The sequence below is a fragment of the Mycetomoellerius zeteki genome, unplaced genomic scaffold (genome assembly GCF_001594055.1).
Source record: "Mycetomoellerius zeteki isolate Tzet28-1 unplaced genomic scaffold, Tzet1.0 scaffold426, whole genome shotgun sequence".
Lineage (NCBI taxonomy): Eukaryota > Metazoa > Arthropoda > Insecta > Hymenoptera > Formicidae > Mycetomoellerius > Mycetomoellerius zeteki.
Genome location: NW_017257421.1, coordinates 794,086 through 806,872, shown reverse-complemented (window position 1 = coordinate 806,872; position 12,787 = coordinate 794,086). Strand labels below are relative to the sequence as shown.

The window sequence follows — 12,787 nt, the reverse complement described above, 5'->3', positions numbered from 1 at the left end:
CTTGTCATTTCTCATGGAACTGGTCTCAATTCTTTTCTCCACCACACCATTGATCTTTTTATACTTTGATAATTAAGATACAAGAGGAGATATTTTATATTGAAAAGACGTGTATGTCTATCGACTTTTTCATCTTTTATGTTAATATTATTTTTTTATTAAACGTTCTTCTACCAGAATTTTTAGACATGAAATATCTCCAGTTACTGTGCAAAACAGGGCTGGTTGAAAGAAATATTTGTTGATGATACATTTAAAATAATTATAAACAACTATTTTAATACAACTATTTACACTAATGGCTCGAAAATTTAATCACGTATGTTATTTTGGAAGTATCTACATCTGTAATAATTAGTATAAACACAAAAATTATATCTCTTTTACACATAGGGTAACTCCGGTACATATATCGCATCTAACAAAAACTTGATTTATTAAATATTATTTACCATGTTTAAATTTACCAGTAAAAACTTTATTCTCTACTACTAGAGCCGAAACGTTCAATACTTTGAACTTTGAATAAAGAAGACATCAGGAAAAATTAGAGGTCATTATTCTACATTAATATTGCGCACTCCCTCCCGTTGACTCTTATTAGCCTTGAATTGGTTATTATTATTATTTTAAGAAGTGAGCGACCTTTTCAAATATTCTATTGTTTACTGTCTACTACTATGAAAAAAATATTAGAAATAAAAATTGACAAAAGTTTATTTTTTTCTCTAGAGTTCTAAGAATTTCTTCAGAATTTTTTAGTACCGCATTTTCTCAAATAGTAAAAATAGTTGCCAATAATAACGAATTCGATGGGACGGACTCAATGCGCACTGGTGCGCATTAAAATATCCGTGTTGTATATAAAATAACGTCTTCTTCTTCTTCTGATTTCTCCTTCATTGGTTTTCCGACTCAAATATAGAGTTACAGTACCATGCAAAATAATAGATCCTAAGATCTACTTTGATAGCCTCCTCGGGGAGCAGAGGCCTCAACACACAAAATAACGTGAAGATATATTTATAAATAAACATAGAAATCGATTAAATCGTGATATACTCAATACATTTTATTGTACTGTTAGATAAAATATGTATTTCATAATTCGAAATATTTGCATCTTATTTTTATACTCAAATTAAATCAATGGCTACGTTTACACCGTGCGCTTAGTCCGCGACCTAAATATGATAAATGTCTTTGTTTAACCTACAGGATAAACAAGGACATCTATTGTATAGGCCGCGGCCTAAATACACGGTGTAAACGTGGCCAATATACAACGGCTTTAATATGCACCAGTGCGCACTAATGCTTCCAATCGAATTCGCCATAGATTTCAAAGAATCATAATAATTTAATGTACAGTTCCCACCTTTCCGTTCTGGCCATAATGATCTCCGTTTATAAGGAAGTAGGAGCTATGAAATTAAAAAGACGATCGAAATTGGTTTTCAAATAAGAAACAGACATCTGCATATATGCGGTACAGGTACAATATTGATACGGTGTACCATGATATCACGTATACTTTTTATACTGTTACCATGGCTGTGTTCCAAAATTCACTGGCAGTGCTGGAAATGTATAGCATACGTGATGTAAACTGTAGATTTTCAGCGCTGGCCGTACAGTTACGCCGTACACCGCCATCTCGTGGCAATATCGTAACAGTACGATAGTAGTATTTTGTGCTAATATTGCTGAATTCACACTGCATCCGATTTTCGTCGTACGACGAAAATCGGATGCAGTGTGAATCCAGCAATTGCTTGAGATTAAGGGCGCGTTCACACTTTGACGGAAAAGCAGCAAGCGGAAAAGCAGCAACCAATCAGAACTCTCGCTGGTATTTGATGGCTGCGTTCAGCAGAACGTTTGTTTTGCAACTGTTGGAAGTTTCCTTCGCGCTGATTGGATCATACTTTTAGATCTAGAAGAATGGTCCTATCTCAGCAGACAATCATAAAACGGTTGCAAAACTGTTGAGTCTGCTGAACGCAGCTAATTTCGGCTTTTTGTATTACTTACTATCAGTGCGAGTTGTGATTGGCCACTGCTTTTCCGCTTTCTGCTTTTCCGTCAAGGTGTGAACGCGCCCTAAGACCGGACTATGGATTTCGTCCACGATTTCGGATCATCTACTGTAGTGTCATCTATCGTAGCCAGATTGTACTGCAGTAAATTTCTCCGATAATCGTACACTAGCGCAGTGCCAGATTTTGGCTTGCGCTATCAACGCGTAGCGCGTGGTGGGAAAAGAGTGGGGGTAGTTGCCGATAGAGACCCTTTAATCAGAGACTGGCCGTAAGGCCGGAATCAGACTATGCATTGAAGATTGAGATTGAAGATTGAAAAATTCAAATTTGACCAATCGAAATGAAAGGAGCTAAAATTTCTTTGTCCTTATTGGTCAAATTTCAATCTTCAATCTTCAACCTCAATCTTCAATGCGTAGTCTGATTCCGGCCTAAGGCCCTGCGCACAATAAAGGAAATATTAGGAACAGGAATAGATATTAAGATTTTAACCTATCAGATACCAGTTACACCGGAATACACGGTTTCTGATAGGTTGAAATCTTAATATCTATTCCTATTCTTAATATTTCCTCCATTATGTGCAGTGACTGTATGTACGAATGCTTAATTTATGTGTTCTTTAGTTTAATACGGGTTTATTTGTTGTAGAAGTTTAATGCATGAAAGTGCACGAAGGGACATGTAAGTACAGTTTAAAAGCTAGATGAATCACCTAAGGCCGGAATCAGCATTAAAGATTGAGATTGAAGATTGAAGATTAAAATTTGATCAGTGAGGACAAAGAAATTTTAGCTCCTATTGTTTTGATTGGTCAAATTTCAATCTTTCAATCTTCAATCTCAATATTGAGATTTCAACCTATCAGAAACCATGTATTCTAGTGTAACTGGTATCTGATAGATTCAAATCTTAATATTTATTCTTGTTCCTAAGGCCAGAATCAGACTAGGCATTAAAGATTGAGATTGAAGATTGAAAAATTGAAATTTGACCAATCAAAACAATAGGAACTAAAATTCCTTTGCCCTCATTGGTCAAATTTCAATCTTCAATCTTCGATCTCAATCTTCAATGCGTAGTCTGATTTCGGCCTAATACTTGTTCTATTGTGCGCAGTCCTTAAAGCGGGGAGCACAGACTCTTGCATAACGCATAACACGTAATGCATAAGAAAATGGCTGCGTTCAGCAGACTCAACAGTTTTGCAACCGTTTTATGATTGTCTGCTGAGATAGGACCATTCTTCTAGATCTAAAAATATGATCCAATTAGCGCGAAGGAAACTTCCAACAGTTGCAAAATAAACGTTCTGCTGAACGCAGCCTATGTACCAATCAAAGCCCTCCGTTTCCTTCCTTTCCATGAAATAAAGAATTCTGATTGATTGAATTTCTTATGCATTACATGTTATGCGTTATGCAAAAGTCTGTGCTCCCCGCTTAACCATTCCAACTGCAGCACGAAATACAGTGGGAGGGGGAGGGCTTGAATGATAAATGAATGGACCAATCACGATCGCCATCGCTACGGGGAATAGGAATTTTCGAGAATGCTAAATCACGATTGGTCGGCTCCGTTTAATGACAAGTGTTTCGTTTCTGTCCTTTTTTTACACGTTAAGGTGCTCTTGAGAGATTCTCGATTTTGCTCTGATTCGCGAATCAAAGCAGATAATCTTAACGCTCGGAATATCTTTGCGCTGCACACGCAAAATCACTTTTATCCTCTGGTCGACGCTTCTCGCCGTTTTTTTCACCGGGAGTTCAGCAACTTTAGAATTACCGCGGAGTGACAAAAGTGACGTTTCCTTTTGTTTTGATCGAGCTTTCACGTTTCGTGTTAATCAGCTGTTGCGATTTTTCGAAAGATTGTACCAGATAGAGCATAATGCTCTAAGTGTTAACTTCTGAGACTAGTTGAATTGAATCTTTGGAAAACAATGAATTTCTCAGAGAAAGGACTGGATAGCTTACTCAAGGAAGAATGGATATCGAAACTGGAAGAAAGTACCTACATACAAAAAATGTCAATGAACAATCTAATCATGAATTATCTAGTCACAGGTAATAAATTCTAGATTCTATTGTAATCTAAAAGAATTGTCGAGGTAATAAAATATTTCGATGATTAGAAGGATTCAAGGAAGCTGCCGAGAAGTTCCAACAGGAGTCGGGAGTAGGTCCGACGGTGGAACTGAGCTCTCTGGATGACAGGATCCGTATTCGAGACGCCATACAGAACGGTCGTATCCAGGAAGCGACAGATTTGGTGAATCAGCTGCATCCTGAGTTATTGGACAACGACAGATATCTCTACTTTCACCTGCAACAGTTGCATTTGATTGAACTGATACGCACAGGCAGAGTCGAGGAGGCACTTCAGTTTGCCCAGGATCAACTCAGCGAAGCTGGCGAGTCAGATGATAATATATTGTGCGAGTTGGAACGTACATTGGCACTGTTGGCCTTTGACGAACCACATAAGAGTCCGTTCAGTGATCTTTTACATCCCACACACAGACAGAAAGTGAGTATTACTAGGACCATAGCATATTAAAAAATTTGAGCAGTAAATAATAAAGGACTGTCTGCAAAAAGAGTAATATATGATATTATCCAAAGAGGAATATATGATGCAATAAACTGTAAGTCTTAAGGAGGTTTTCGCGCTACTTCTTAGTCAAGAGACAGTTTATTCATAATAATATATAAAACAATTAAAATAATGGAATAAAAAGATTACTAACAATATCTTATGCCACTATATATAATTATTGTTAATTTTATATATTACTAAATATTTTCAAAATGACAAAATAAAAGTTGTAATGCTCATTTGATGTATATGCATCGTCCATTTGACATATATTCTAGCTTTTTCCATTGAAGAATATAAATTTCTTGTAAACTGTACGGTCAGTTTAGATTAAACTTTACGAGAACAAATTTAGTGTTTGTTTTATAATTATAACGATTTTTAAATTGCTGTCTTATATGGAAGTGTCTCAATTTAAAAGAGAATAACTACAAAATAAGATTATACCTTCAATTTGTAATGTAAAATTCTATAAATTTAGAATTAAATATCTTCAAAATAAAAAAGGTACGATAAAAGTCAATGAAATTTTTTCTAGATATTATTGATATTATTAACTTTTGTATTACATGTATATTATAGATTCGTCTTATTTCATCAAATGCAAGAACCTCCTTAAGGAATTGATCAATCACAGTTGAATGTGAGGAGAATAATCGACTATGATTAGTAATTTCTTACAGTTTATGGCTTACTACACAATAGGCCTGTTCTTTTTAGCTGAACTTCTTGCACGGTTCATCTTTTCTCTTTTTCTTTCCAACATGGAGAAGAAAAATGTGCCGTGCAAGAACTTTAGCTAAAAAGAACAGACCTAATATTACTCTTATTGTAGATGGTCCATGAAAAAATCAACATGTTGAATACTGCTTACATTATATCCTTATAGTTTCTACTGTAATTGGCCAGTATGCTTACTGCTTACGTTCTACAATAAGCCTTGTTTTTTGCTAACTTAATCTTGTTTTTTCTTGTTGTGCCATTATAGATTGCAAGCGAATTGAATGCTGCTATACTGAAAATGGAACATAGAGAATCTACCAGTCCTCGTCTCAATAATCTGTTGAAGATGATACTGTGGGCTCAAGAAGAATTAGACAAGAAAAAAGTAAAATATCCCAAGATGACTGATCTAGGTAGTGCCACAATTGAAGATACAAAATAATTTTATAGTAGACAGAGACTGAGAGCGTTTCTCAGCCTTATTTATAAATGCGATAAATGAATGTCTTGAATTGACCTTTAAATGTAATTTTGTGTAAATTGCTATTCATTTTGTGTAGGAAATTATATCCGAATTTTAATCTTATATAACAATTAGAGAGAAAGATGTCATATAGAATTATTGATCCGTTATAATAAGAATGTAATGATTAAATTGATACATCGTTGTTACAATTACTGTAAGAGATAAAAATGATTATTGCGATTATTTCTTGTCTTTCGGAATGTAATGTTAACATAACAGGTAGAGGTATTTTCAGATTTTGTGTACATGTAATATTTACTAGGAATAGACATGCAATATCACGCGCAAATTAAGACTTACATATGACTCCGGCTATTAGCCTATACAAGATAATATAATTGTAAAGATACATACAAATATAACATGTGATAATATGCATATTACAATAATCTTAAAAAAGTAACAGCCTTAACAGAGACGCTCTTATAGTAATGATTTTCAAAGTTATAGAAAAGTTTATTTTTAGGATAATAGATAATAATTTCGTTTAATCTTTAAGTTAAAGTTCTGCTTAAAAAGTCCTTCCAAAAGATTAATATATTGTTTATCATAGTTTCCTTTCTACAATTTTTAATATATTTCCAATGTAAAGAGTTCAATGTATAATTATTACTAAAAAAAAAAACAACTACCAACCGAACATATATTCCATTGCTTTTGAAACTAAACTGGCCGACTTCTGTGGAACATTTTCCGGCATCTGCGCGGCTTGTGGGCTAAAATGTTGATTATAACCCGCTGCTAAAGATCTTAGCTTCCGTCGTCTCGCGGTAGGCGACGCGTTAAAGGATTGACTGATTCTGCCCACTGAAAGCGATCTCATGCTTCCATTCAGCTTGGCACGGTTTTCCTTGTCGCAACCCAGAACGACGCCCTCGTCCGTACATGGTATGATGCCAATCATAATTGTGCCCGAAACGATACTACCATTGCACATGAGAGCCTTTTGCGCTTCTTGCTCTGACGCACACTTCAAATGTATCCAGTTGCTTTGGGGTTGTGGAGCCGGATGTTTATCCACTATACGAACTCTGCTGGAGATGTGAGACAGAACGGCATTGATATCGATCGGTAAGAAACCGAAAACTGTTACCCATTGCAGTAGACTCTGCGATTCGCTCGTGCTCAAATTGAACGAAGTATCTGGAAACATCAGTGGACTGGTTAAAGTACTCATCATGAGTTTGGACTGATTTATAGGCGTGGCTGTGACAGCTGGATTTGTGGCTGCCATAGATGGTGATATGTGCGTAACTTCCAGAGTATCGAATAGTCCTCGCGTTGGCGGCCCTCCGGTATGATTTTTGGTGCTTATTTGTGGCGTGCTAGGAGTCGTAGATCCAAACACTGCCTTCTGACGATTAGACCGGTAATCTGGAGAGCCGTAGGAAACTGATGACATCACACTGGTATTGGTGATGTTCAAGTGGCGTGGATTATCTTGAGGGCTCATTATGTTGATCTTTGCGGGCTGGAATTTTTAAAGATAGATGTTAGCAACGCAGACTTGTATGTTTCAAATTAATAATAAAATATACTTCTCACAGTGTTAGTGTCACCCAAGAGAAAACTTGGCAAATACGAGGAAGAATTTCCTGGACTACCAGGACTTTGGACAGGACTATTCACTGGTGATCCTAGAATCATAGGCTCCATCTAATAGAACAATTAATTTTATAAGACTTAATAATAAAAAGACTCTATTCTATTCTTAAAAAAATTAACGCAAAATAAATATTATTTTATAAAGAAAAGTCTTTAAATTTTTTTAGATTATTTTTAGATTATTTTTAGATTGAAATAATATTTTTAACTAGAGGAGCGCTTGAAATATTCTAATCATATTTAAAATACTTAAAAAAATATTTCGCCTCCGAAGTGACAATTGATTTTATAAAACCTGAATAATATTCGAGAATAACATTAACAAAACTTTATTCTATTAAAAAAAAAAAAATTAACAAAGTAATTATATTATTTTATACAGAACGGAGAGAAAGTTTTTTAAATTTTTTAGGTTATTTTTAGATAGGCACTAATATTTTAAATAATTAACTAGACGAGCTTGAAATATTTCAGTCATATTATATTTGGATTACTTACGACCTCAAAAAATGTTTCGTCTCTGAAGTAACTCGTTAAGTGCTACGATAAATAATAATATCTGTTTTTCGGAGGAAAGGAAAACGTTTTCGGTTTTATCTACGTAAAGAGGGCTCTGGAAGTCAGCTGGAAAACGGTCGGGCGGGCGCGCGCGGAGCCGAACCCTCAAGCCCCCAACCTCGATGGATCCTTGATGACGCCATGATCTACGTCGCCGTGTCGCACAGCCGCGGAACGTGTAGGCGCGGATCCAGCCAGCCAGGCCCCCTTTTTTAATCATGAGTACCATCGGCCGCGGATCCTTCCTCCGGACGTGAACGCATCAACGACCGCCGTCTAAATCCGGTAATCGCTCGCATCCCGTAACGTCCGTCCATCGCGCTCTTGACGTCGCGTAGAGAGCCAGCGGTAGAGATAAAAAGCGGCTGTCGAGGTGTGTGCCCGCGCGAAGAGGATCAAGGCCCCTATTCTCTCCCGCACGCGCGTACGCGTGTGAACTCGCCGTGAGAAAACCTAACCCGTGGACCGGAGGAATTTCATCAGCGGGTGGTCCGCACGCACACCGGTCGCCCGGGCGACCCCCCGGGGGGAGGGCTCCGTCGACTCCTGGAGCATCTTCTCTACTTGCGCTCCGAATACGGAATCGGGCGATCCCTCCTCCCCCTCTCGGCTCTCCCTCCCCCCCTCCAGCGAATGACACATCTCGGTGGAACGAACCGAAATCGTAAACCGTAAATAATAGCCGTCAAATTAGAGCTAGATCCCGTAGATATATCTATCGTATCGCGGTATGTTTGACACTTTTCTCTTGACAAATCTGTAATTTATGTATGTCCCTCTTTCTCTTTCCTGTATCAAAGTGAAATCAGTGTTACATTTTTGGTTGTTTTTTACAGGAGGATAGCAAGAATGTCTGTACCACCACCGCCACCGCCTCCGCAGGCTGGCGCTTCTGCTGGTCCGCCGATGGGCGATAACAGAGGTTTATTACTACAGTCCATAAGGGCAGGCAAAACTCTGAAGAAGACTGTTACCGTGGATAAGAGCACGCCTACAATTGCTGGTAAATTATCGGAATTAAATTATATATACTAAGGACGGTGTTCATTGGGTGGTATTCGTAATTGATTCGATTTAAGACTGTCTTAAGTACAGTCTTAAGCTAATCAGAAGGCTTAAGACATTGCTTAAGATGCTGATCTTAAGACATTACTAAAGAATCAATTATCAATACTGTCCTATCAATACTAGTCCAGTCTTATTTTGAGACCATCTTAAATAATAATGTCTTAAAATGCTAATACAGCTCTCTGGCCGGTATTCATAGTCGGTTCTTATTTCAAAACCATCTTAAGTAATGTCTTAATACGCTAATGCGGCTCTCTTATTGGTTCATAACACCTCAAGGCTGAACTTGAGACGATCTTGCATATAAGAACTGACTATGAATACCGGCCTCTGGGTGGTATTCATAGCTAGTTCTTATTTTAAGACTATTTTAAGTAATGTCTTAAGATAATCTAAGAGGTTAATACAATTCTATGACTAATATCCATAGTTTATTTCAAGTCTTAAGTAACGTCCCAAGATGTTTTTATGCGTTCTATGATTGATTCACGACTTGAAACTACTCAAGACAGTCTTAAATATAAGAATCAACTATGAATATCAGCCCAAGAGCAAAAACATATGATAGACAAAGCATCACTCGACTATTGTGTCATTTATGGAAAATCCTTGGCAATACATGTAATTGTGCATACGATATAATTTTAATTGTTTTTCATATATGACACAAGAATTTGCCCACACTTTATTTACCACTTGCGTCTTACTTAAGCTGTCCAGTAAAAGACACAATAAAATTAATAATTGTTGTTTGTCAGTGTTAAATATAGATGAAATGATTCATTGTTTCACACTGGCTGCTTTCCTTTTAAGAAACACAGTCGACATAAGCGTCATTTTGTCTTTGTTATTCATTGAATACCAAGAAGGATTCATTGAATATCAAGAATAGATTGATATAGTTTGTGTCGACTATGTCTTTAAAAGGAAAGTAGCCAGAGGAACACAGCGAATCATTTTATCTTTGTTTAATATTGGCAAATAACAAGGATGTTTCGTTAGTATCGTCTGTTTCTTGCTAGAAAGCATCCTAGGTCTGCATATAACTATTAAATTCAAGAGCAAAAGTGTACAAAGTGATTGTTGCGAAAAATCAGGAACTAATGAGAAACGTTTGTTTCGCAGGGAGAGTAAAAGGCGAATCATCGAGCTCTTCATTAAGCAATAGTAGAACTAATAGTTCTAGTGCAATCAGCAGCAGCAGCAGTAATTCTAGTAATGGTGGTCCCATGTCGCTCGGCGGTTTATTCGCGGGTGGTATGCCAAAATTGAAACCTACTGGACTGAGAGGACACATGACCGAGAAGGAGGGACAAAGTGTAAATAATTCTAGTTTTCTTCACTCGTCACCCGGGTCGTCCTACAGCATAAAACGCGGCCCGCCACCAGTTCCGCCACCAGCCGCGCAAAAACCGCAGTTATTCAGTCAGGTAGAAAACGACCTGCTTAATCGATTTCTCACATATATATCGTGCATGTATCTGTAAAATATTTAATCTCGCACAGGGGCAAAGCAGCACCGATTCTGCAACGAGCACTCCGGAGGTTACGCCTAGAGGATTCGGGAAATCAACCATCGTGCCTAAATTAGCGTCGTCTGCCACCTTGCACAAACCGTCGCCGCCGCCTAAAAAGCTGAATTTAACGAGTAGCGCGAGCGTAGCGAGAGCACAAAGCATGCGATTACCACGATCGCCACCAGTCTTGATGCCAACAACACCGTCTTCTCTGCACCAGTCGCAGGATTGTTTGAATGAAGCCACCACGCCGCAGCCTATGAGGCCCGCGAATCGAATTCTCAGGCCTCCCGTGACGAGGCCACCGTCACCGCCGATCTCGCGAGCGATCGTGCCTACGACGAGACCACCATCACCGCCAGCACCACCGGCCTCGCGGTCGCATACGTTGCCCGTGACAGCCATGAGAGCGGCGCCGCCACCACCGTCGAGGATAACGGTAACCGCGCCATGTATACCGCCACCACCACCACCGCTTCCTCATCGTCCCGCACTCATGCATCAGAGACTGGCACCGCCGCCGCCACCACCACCGACGCCTCCTACTAGAAGTCTGTCGGTGCGCAACGGCGGCGCTCAAGCTGGTTCTGTCGATTTGGAAACGCGATTTGCTGACATGTTTCATACCGTGTCGAGTTTTCCGCCACCGGAACCCTTCAGGGGCTTCACCAAGATTTATCAGGAATGGTAAGAATAGTTGGCTCAAAATATTCTCTGACTTATTTCCATAGCACTTGTTTTATACTTTCTTCTTTTAGTTCTAAAACTAAACAAACAGTGCTTTCTACATTGCCGCACATCCATACCCGTATCCTTTAATCGTATCCTGAATACATGCATGCTGCCAAAGTTTATTAATATAATTCCTCGTGGAATGCGTAAATAACTCATACACATATTTTAATAAATATAAAACATGATGTATTATATACATCATAGTTTTTTTATGTTGTTTTTCAAGGTTTCTTTCAAAGCATTAATTTCTGTTGACGCTGCTTCTCTATCTTCCAGAACAATACAGACATGAAGGCACTAAATGCGTATGACACAAATAGCTCATATTTGTTTATAACCAGGCATAAATATATGTATAAATTAAATTGCATGCTGCTAATTGCACTTTTATGGATATTCATAATGGAATTTATAAGCTCGTACATCGATTCGTTCGAAAAGTAATCGTGGCATTTCAACAATTACAGCAGCAAAACAACAAGCACCAGCTCCTCCACTTCAACCGTCTTCTACTCCTAGCACCCTGCATTCGTTAAATACTTCGTCTGGAAGTAAACAGTGGCAACACAATGCGACTTCTTTGGCATATTGAAATCTGTGCATACTTAAATCATTGCTTTGTGCATTGATTATTGTTTAAACACTTCTTGATGCTGCCACAATAAAATAAAATATTAAATTAAGTGAGCGTGAAAAGGTGTGAATCGGCAGAGTATATAAAAAGTTTGAGAGAAAGAGTTCCGAATTTGCGAACCCAGTTATACAATAAAACGTTTTAGACAATATTTTCTGTACAGTTTATCTTAGAAGAAAGAATATATTTAATATATATTATAATTACACATATATATATACATATATATATGTATATAAAAAATATATATTTTATATATATGCACATATGTGTATATATATATACATACATATATATAAAAAGAATCGTTAGAAACTTTAAGTCTGTTATTATCCAACAAAAATCTATAAAAGAGATTTAAGCGGAAGGCACATTTATTTTCATTCTAAAAACAACATACTCATTTATTTCTCTTAATCGTTGTATTATATTTTTCCACTTTTTATCTTTGTATACTTAATAAATATCACGTCAAAATTATTAATTCAGAACATACTTTTATCGTATACATTGTATCGATGTACGACAATTCATTGGTCATTGATAGTTATTTGTTTAGACATTAACAAAGGCCAAAATATATAAACATGCAACTTATTTTTCAATACTATGATAAACGATTGCACATACATACACAAATAGCAGCAATTCGTTGACTTAAGAATATTGTATATTACTATTGTATAATAAAAATACAATCTTTATATATACATGCAGGATATATGGTAACAGATATATTCTCAAATGAAATAGAACATACTTTTATCTAACAATATCTTTT

At 37.2% G+C, this 12,787-nt stretch overlaps 3 protein-coding genes across 8 annotated transcripts; 2 read left to right on the top strand and 1 right to left on the bottom strand.

Moving 5' to 3' along the window:
- The first annotated feature begins 3,958 nt into the window (after nt 1-3,958).
- On the top strand, nt 3,959-6,464 carry Hou (GID complex subunit 8 homolog protein Houki). The gene is made up of 3 exons (XM_018454195.1): nt 3,959-4,108; nt 4,177-4,571; nt 5,629-6,464. The coding sequence occupies exons 1-3, from the start codon at nt 3,985-3,987 to the stop codon at nt 5,803-5,805; spliced, it is 696 nt and encodes a 231-aa protein (XP_018309697.1). The 5' UTR covers nt 3,959-3,984; the 3' UTR covers nt 5,806-6,464.
- A 13-nt stretch (nt 6,465-6,477) lies between these two features.
- Nucleotides 6,478-8,070, bottom strand: LOC108726548 (nucleoporin NUP53). Its single transcript, XM_018454194.1, has 3 exons — nt 7,993-8,070; nt 7,435-7,545; nt 6,478-7,360 (listed from the first exon to the last, which is right to left on the bottom strand). Exons 2-3 carry the CDS (start codon nt 7,543-7,545, stop codon nt 6,518-6,520), a joined length of 954 nt encoding a protein of 317 aa, XP_018309696.1. The 5' UTR covers nt 7,993-8,070; the 3' UTR covers nt 6,478-6,517.
- Nucleotides 8,071-8,122: 52 nt separating this feature from the next.
- Nucleotides 8,123-12,189, top strand: LOC108726546 (WAS/WASL-interacting protein family member 3). Of its 6 annotated transcripts, none has more exons than XM_018454189.1 (6): nt 8,349-8,723; nt 8,889-9,055; nt 10,246-10,550; nt 10,627-11,324; nt 11,396-11,458; nt 11,649-11,813. In XM_018454189.1, the coding sequence occupies exons 1-5, from the start codon at nt 8,686-8,688 to the stop codon at nt 11,454-11,456; spliced, it is 1,269 nt and encodes a 422-aa protein (XP_018309691.1). In that variant the 5' UTR covers nt 8,349-8,685; the 3' UTR covers nt 11,457-11,458; nt 11,649-11,813. The 6 variants fall into 6 exon arrangements, with proteins under 6 accessions (XP_018309694.1, XP_018309691.1, XP_018309692.1 ...); XM_018454190.1 differs by lacking the exon at nt 11,649-11,813 and adding an exon at nt 11,599-11,617; XM_018454192.1 differs by lacking the exon at nt 8,349-8,723 and adding an exon at nt 8,123-8,337 and having other exon boundaries at nt 11,396-11,814.
- The last annotated feature ends 598 nt before the right edge of the window (nt 12,190-12,787 follow it).

Coding starts and splice junctions, on each gene's coding strand:
- Hou (XM_018454195.1), top strand. CDS start 3,985: ATGAATTTCTCAGAGAAAGGACTGGATAGCTTACTCAAGGAAGAATGG. Junction 4,109..4,176: donor CATGAATTATCTAGTCACAG/GTAATAAATTCT, acceptor TTCGATGATTAG/AAGGATTCAAGGAAGCTGCC. Junction 4,572..5,628: donor ATCCCACACACAGACAGAAA/GTGAGTATTACT, acceptor GTGCCATTATAG/ATTGCAAGCGAATTGAATGC.
- LOC108726548 (XM_018454194.1), bottom strand. CDS start 7,545: ATGGAGCCTATGATTCTAGGATCACCAGTGAATAGTCCTGTCCAAAGT. Junction 7,361..7,434: donor TCTTGGGTGACACTAACACT/GTGAGAAGTATA, acceptor TAAAAATTCCAG/CCCGCAAAGATCAACATAAT.
- LOC108726546 (XM_018454193.1), top strand. CDS start 8,686: ATGACACATCTCGGTGGAACGAACCGAAATCGTAAACC. Junction 8,724..8,888: donor ACGAACCGAAATCGTAAACC/GTAAATAATAGC, acceptor TGTTTTTTACAG/GAGGATAGCAAGAATGTCTG. Junction 11,322..11,831: donor TTCACCAAGATTTATCAGGA/ATGGTAAGAATA, acceptor TGGCATTTCAAC/AATTACAGCAGCAAAACAAC.